The sequence below is a fragment of the Punica granatum genome, chromosome 2, assembly GCF_007655135.1.
Source record: "Punica granatum isolate Tunisia-2019 chromosome 2, ASM765513v2, whole genome shotgun sequence".
NCBI lineage: Eukaryota > Viridiplantae > Streptophyta > Magnoliopsida > Myrtales > Lythraceae > Punica > Punica granatum.
Genome location: NC_045128.1, coordinates 15448670 through 15455821, shown reverse-complemented (window position 1 = coordinate 15455821; position 7152 = coordinate 15448670). Strand labels below are relative to the sequence as shown.

Here is a 7152-nt window from a genome sequence, read left to right as displayed (position 1 = left end):
GAATCTTGTATAATTGCTATTCAATATTTTAGGTAGTCACAGATATTAGGCCTAGAATATTTCTTAGTTTCCTTTTCTTGTAATATTAGTCGGGTTATTTATTCGTTGATCGACATACTGAATAATAAGTTGGATTGATCCAAATCTCACAAGTATTTCACATAAAAAAAACCTCAATAATGACTGAATTTTTTAAATATGTATATTAGGGTTTTTCACTTTTCTGGGGAAGAAAATTAATTTGGGCGCTTTCTAGTTTTTGTCAAATGAAGAAGAATTTCAGTAATAAGGACCCCAAGAAAGATGTCAAAGGGACAAAGTTCCTTTTTTTTTCCCTCTCTTTTTCTATATGTCCTGATATTTCTGTTTTTTTCTTTTTGCCTCGGGCTTTTTGAGAATTGGGATATTTTGGGTCGGAAGACCAGTCCTGGCTAGCAATTTATTTTTCCGATTATAAAAGACAACTAAAAAACAAAAAATTAAATAAATCGGTACTATAGTCTTAACAACGTGAATTAAACATGATACATCTTTTCCCCAAATTAAGGGCACTGCATAACAATCCCTTCTCTCTTGCTAGCAATCTCTTTCTTTGGAGAATTTTAATGTAAAGACTGGGGCTAGAGATATAGTAGATCAGCTGCAAAATGCCAAAGACTCAAGTAAACTTTGGGACCATGACTGCTTTGTCCTCTTCAAGGAAATTCGTGTACTAGAGAAACCACCACGTGTGTCGGTTCGAAAAGATCTCGACATTTAGATCGAGTCCACCGTCAACGGTTCGAGCAACGCGGATACATGTCGGTTCATTACACTTTATATATCAGTCATACTTCAATATCTGTAGAATTTTGAAAGAAGTGTTGATGGTTTTGTCATCTTCACAAGCTCCAAATGCAGAGAAATGAAATGTTTGTGGACATCACAGTTGCTAAATTCTTAAACTTGATTTGCACCGGAAACTCGAATTTTCAACCTTTCAAATTATCAGCAATGACATTCAAAAATTGTAAGTACACCAATAAAATCTATATATTAAAGACAACGATTGAACTCTTTTTTAACCACGGGTAACTATGTATGTTAGAAAAAAATATTGGTTTTTAATTTCAAAACTTTTTCTCCTCTTTCTTGAGAGGCAAGAAAGAGATTTTTTTTTCAGAGAGAAGTTCTTGAATTTAAAATATTTTATTGTGTCCGTAGAAAATTCATGTCATGAAAAGCTTTACCTTTTAATGGACCAACCTAAATTGACAGGATTAGTCGGGTTCCGTATATCAGGATTCACAACGAAAAAAATATTTTATTGTATGTCCAAGTATTGTATAATGAAAACCCAATTCTTTTACGTGTCACAATTTTTTCCCGAAAACATAGCTTCAGTGACCGGAGCAAATCAGATCAATAATATCAAAGAACTATTTGATACATGCATTATCAAAGAACTAAACATTTCTTTTGGAAGGTAAACATTTTGTCATAATTTTGTTTTGTTAATACATTATAAATTATATTTTTATTAAAAAGTTCTAAAAATACTCTAAAATCCTAAAGTTCTTAAAAAAAAAATTCAAATCCGCGACAACATGCGGCTAATTGTTTAGCCTAATCTTAAATAAAATGAACTACCATACAAAACAAGGGGTTCAGCGAGCCAGTTCAACTCAACATGTAGGTGAAGACCATCGGGGTCCTAACTCGGTGCTCCCTGTTATACCATGTAATGAAACCGTACGTCTTGTCTATGTCTGTACCGTTTGTACTATTTGCGGCAAATGTCACCGTGTATCTCTTCTTATCACCAACTGGCCCAAAAGCCAGCGTCATTGGTTGCACGTTCACTGCCACGGAGCGCGGGGTGGCAATTGCTACTTGATAGGTGGACCCGGGGGCTCCAACATTGGTGACCTCCCGGGCGTAGTCAATCACTGTCCTATTCTCGTTCATTATGACTGAGAACGATGGATAGTTGAGCTCACCTAGGTTAGAGAATTTCCTCGAGCAGTTCACACTTGGATCTCTCACGACCAACTGCACCTGCTCTATGGTGTAGTTGAGTCCACAGATGAATGCCATATAGTCATCCCTCGTAAGGTTGTAAACCAGGCCAGGGGAAAGAGCCTCTTGCGGATCCACATGGCCAGAGCCCAAGGTCCATGGATCGGCGACTGAGCTATCTTTGCCATCGGTGATGGGCCGTCTGGTGTTATCAAGGACCTAGGCGGTGGTCATCAGAGCAGACTTGATTGCACTTGTGCTCCACTCTGGATGGGCCGCTCTCAGCAGGGCGGCAAGTCCACTAACATGGGGGCATGACATAGACGTTCCTGTAGCATCGTGCATTATATGGATTGAGAAATTACGTGGTGCCCTCGATGTAGTCCGAGCTGATGATATCGCAGAAAGCCAACAGGCATCAAATGGGTACAGAGTAGAAGAGAAAAGTCAAATAGCGGCAAACCTGATTCGATATTGAACTGAACCCTTCTTTTATCAAATGGGCTCTTCGTAGGAGGGGCATCATTTGTCCAAGCAGACACAATGTCAACACCGGGAGCAATCACATCGAGCTTTAGTATTTGAACGGATGGGTTGTAGGGCCCTCTAGAGCTGAACTTTGCCACCACAGGAGCTGGCCTCACATTGAGCCGGTACGGAGTGAAAGTAACTCTGACAATTGGATTAGGATCGGACATCACATATTGCCTCATTGTATTGCCAGTCGTGACTCCAACCATCACGGCCCGTAGAAAGTGGGGGTCAGACGCTAAATCCCGATCGCTAGTCTGTGTGTTTGCAAGTATCATTCCAATCCCTCCAGCATTGCGCACAACCAGTCCTTTCTCCACCCGCTCATTCCCCCCTCGGTCACATAGCACCACCTTTCCCTTAACTGCTGCAGGATCCAATGTACCATTCAAGCACATATTGCTTCCATGGATTCCCTTGTTGTAAACAAGACCAACTGGTTTGTCTAATCCTGCTTGTGCATACTTTGATAACCCAGTGATTGTTGTCCATTGCCAAGGGAAAATGTTTGCTGGCAAATCGCGGTCTATGCTTGATGCACTGACTGTCATGATCCATGGAGCTCCATTTTTCACCGTCCCAGACTCTGGGCCCTCATTACCGGCCAATGCAGACACAAAAATTCCCTTCTCCATTGCAGTAAATGCCCCAACTGTGACCGAGTTATCGAAATAGAACATGTCAGATCCGCCAAGTGATAAGGACATGATGTCCACGCCGTCCTTTATAGCCTGGTCCATCCCGGCGAGTATATCAGAATTCCAACAATTACTATCCCAACAAACCTTGTAGATTGCTACACGTGCATGGGGAGCCATGCTGCGTGCAGTGCCCATAACTTTCCCTAGGAAGGCGGCACCCGGGACAGGTGAACCAGCAGCTGTGCTCGCGGTGTGGGTCCCATGTCCCTGGTGGTCCCTAGGTGAGAGTACACCGGTGGTATTTCCTTCTACATGCACGTAGTAGTACCGAGTAAATCGATTACAACTCTTGTGACATGGGAAAAAAAAAAAGAAGGCATTTAGATATGTCTTTAGGAGGAAAGAGAATGCAAATTTAAGCATGTCTAAATCCGTAGAGATTCATACAGTCTCAGACGTACCAGCATTAGTATACCCCTTCGAGATGAATTGTGCTCCGATGAGCTTTTTATTACAGCGGAGGGGATCGAAATCAGGTCCCATCTCACATTTGCACTTCCATCGTGCTGGGATCTCTGGAAACCCAGAGTCGTTGAAGCTTTTTGACTCTGGGGTGACCCCACTATCGAGAATGCCGATAATAACATTGTGGAAGGCTTGGCCATCACCAGTCCCTATTGCTAGAGAGGTCCCAGAGGCCGAACTCGTCCTTTACCTTCAGGAAGCTGGGCGTGTGGGTCGTGTGGAGCTTCAGTGGGACATCCTCATACATCCCAAGGACATAGCTCTGCTTTCTTAGAGCCTCTGCCTGTTCCGGCTCCAAGGATGCTGCAAAACCCTGGTACGCATTCTCATACATGTAGAGAAGATTGTCTGTCGGGCCCGAGGTGGCAGACGAGAGGCTTGACATATACCAGTCCATTTGTGTGTTAAAGGGAGTAGGCTTGCTTGCCGCTCTCATCTGCACAATGTAGACCTTCTTCGGACTGCCGTGGCTACAAAACTTTAGAAATTTGGTGCAGTTATATTGCCCTCGACAAATGTTTTTTTAAAAAAAGGTCCAATTTTCACTAAGTAATGTGCCCATAAGATTAGAGTATGGTGCAATAATGCTAGCTCTCAACTCAAAACTAAGAGGTTTTATAATATAGTGTGGATTTTTATGAGTGACACTAGGAGATTTTATAATATAGTGTGTATTTTTATGAGTGGGACCTCTTGTGTCCCATTTTAATTTGTCTTTTACCTATTCCTTACTAGAGTCATGGTAGACTCTCTTATAATCGAATAAGAAATATCATCATTTTTCGAGAGAATACCCTTATATTTACAGATCATACAATCCAATCGAGTTTAATATGTATTAATATATATTTTTTGCGGAAAGATAAAACTGGTAATATTTGTACCAAGCTTTAAAAAGAACTTCAAATGATCTATGTGAAGTTACTGAGGAAAAAGAGAAAAAGGAATGCCCCCTTGCAAGCCATGATACTCTTTTGCCCAACTAAGTAATAGATATGACCATGGTCGGGTTTGGAACAACTAGATCCCTTCCATACGCAAACCTATTGGAGAGGATCAATCTCCAATCTCTTCTTGATGTCGTCAAGCAATTGAAGAAAAATCATCACAAAGTGATCCTATCAAATTAACTGGTTCCCATCGGAAATCCTTTTTTTATTCGTTAATGGACTCTTAATTTTGAAAAAATAACCTGAAAAAGCAGCCACAAAAACTTGGTATCTCATCAAAAGAATTTCAAGTATGACAATATCAATTAATCTCAATTAGCATAAATCCCAAAAAGATTTCATCAGATTAAATTTCATTCAATATATAACATACACAAGGGCTAGTGGATATTTCAATAATCTTATAAATTAATAGCGTTATTTTGTAATTCTAAGCAAATAACTGAGGTTTTTTTTTTGTTTGTAATTTTAAGATTTTGATTAAAAAAAATCCCAAATCCTTCCGGTAACCTAAGGAGAGAAAACCTTGTTTTGGTTGAAGAGAAAGTCATGATCCATTCATACTAAGTAGCGACTTCCAATGAAAATAAAATATATATATATATATATATATAATTTTAGAAGATATTTACATGGATTAGTTTAGGTGATTCGACGTCTGTTCCCATGAGTAACATTTCAAATTCAAGTCTTGTAAATAGAAAGAATTTATAATCATGTGAGTACTTTACCCGTTAGCCCTGCCATGGCTACTGTATAGGAACATTAGTAGCATTGCCAGGATGCATAACCATGCCACACAATCCATTGTTTGGATCGATCGTTTTCATCACCTGCAAAAAGTTAGATGAATCTTCGCAGCAAGTTCCAGAGATGTGCGCTATAGCCATGGTATGGTTGTGGCCGTGTCGATAACAGTTAATATAGGAGCATATCCTTGTTGGGTATATGTAAAAGAATGAGATCGAAAACATATCCATTTTTGGGGTTCCATTTTTAGTGTCTATGATTATGTGCAATTCTACACAAGGATTTGATGGTTTAGTTGTATCTTCGACTAAAGGCATGATTCAGAATCTATTCTACAATTGGTGTCCCCAGTTTGAGTGAATCTATAAATGGAAGTGATGTTGATCCTCATTTTGTTAAGTTTAGAAGAGAACTTTAGGGGTTACCCCCTACTTCTGGAAGCATTGCCGTCAATTTTTATATTTTCTACTGTACCGTAGGATTTTACTGTAGCAATTATACCTGCTAGAATTAAGAAGGGATTTAATTTTTACTAGTGGACAAAATAATAGGAAACCATCTTATCGTTTGAGATTGGGATTTAGGGCAACCATAATTTAGGATTGGTGTTTAGTGCAATAATACTAGTTCCCAACTTGGAACTCGGAGGGTTCTATTCTATGGCGTATATTTTCATATGTGGGACATTTTTGTGTTCCTCTGATTCTTTTTTTAGTCCACTATTAAGATCATGGACTCTTTTCTAATGAAATAAATGACATTATTATTTTCGGGAAAATACTCATGCAGTCCAATTAAATTATATATTAACATTCATTATGATGAAAAAATAGATCTAGTAATAGCACTCAAGCTTGAACAAGAACTTTAAATGGTCATGTGAAAGTGACTAGGGAAAAAGAGAGGCATGAAATTCTTCGGCTCAACTAAGTCGCGATTTCCAACGAAATCTATATATATCTAATATCCAATATAAAGAGGAACTATTGTGGGCTTAGGCATTTGACTTCACAATGCCCGGATTGCTAAATGAAATTTTCTCGGATTTTTGAGTTTTTTATTTTCTCTGATTTTTGAGTTGTTTTAAAATATATAGATGTAAACTTGTGAGATTGGTCATTATTTTTTTGGATTTTTTTAGTTTTCCTCGAAAAAGATTCTTTCAATTTTTTAATTTTAAAATTTTATAAATATATAAATATAAATTTTTGAAATCATACATTATTCTCGGTCTTTTAGATTTTTTTCGTAAGAGAAATATATTTGTGAGACAGTCACTATTTTCTCGATGTTTTGAACTTTCTTTTGGAAAATGATTTTTTTTTAATTTTTTAAAACATAATGATATAGATATAGATTTATGAGAACAATCATTACTTTCTCAAATTTCCATTTTTTAAATTAAAAATATTTTATTAAAATATCTCGATAAAACAAATCACATAAGATTATATTTGCTTTTCAAAAAGCAAAGCAAATCATATATTCATATTATGTGATACATATACATAAATAGTGGACGTACTGAGTTGGCTCTAAAAAAATATTGCCACAACGAGTTCTTTAATTTTTTGTACACACATGACCTTATTTTGGGACATTTATCATTAGACATGAAGGTGAATTTTTCAACATTTTGCTTTTCTAACATGTAAACTTTTGTAAAATTTTTGGTTTTTCCAATTTATATATTGTGAAGAGCGAATTCAAGCAGAAGAACTTGGTATGTTTTCATTAATTCGATGTATATGTATACA

General features: G+C 37.6%; 1 protein-coding gene across 1 annotated transcript; it reads right to left on the bottom strand.

Annotated features, from left to right (window-relative positions):
- Positions 1–1659: 1659 nt before the first annotated feature.
- On the bottom strand, positions 1660–4092 carry LOC116193716 (subtilisin-like protease SBT1.8). The gene is made up of 5 exons (XM_031522463.1): positions 3886–4092; positions 3632–3778; positions 2462–3518; positions 2243–2327; positions 1660–2200 (listed from the first exon to the last, which is right to left on the bottom strand). The coding sequence occupies exons 1-5, from the start codon at positions 4090–4092 to the stop codon at positions 1660–1662; spliced, it is 2037 nt and encodes a 678-aa protein (XP_031378323.1).
- Between the last annotated feature and the right edge of the window lie 3060 nt (positions 4093–7152).

Excerpts from the sequence above, each read along its gene's own strand:
- LOC116193716 (XM_031522463.1), bottom strand. The coding sequence starts at position 4,092 with ATGGACTGGTATATGTCAAGCCTCTCGTCTGCCACCTCGGGCCCGACA. Across the intron at positions 3,519-3,631 it reads GAAGGGGTATACTAATGCTG|AGTTGTAATCGATTTACTCG; the intron begins GTACGTCTGAGA and ends CCATGTCACAAG. Across the intron at positions 2,201-2,242 it reads TGGAGCACAAGTGCAATCAA|ACGGCCCATCACCGATGGCA; the intron begins GTCTGCTCTGAT and ends TGATAACACCAG.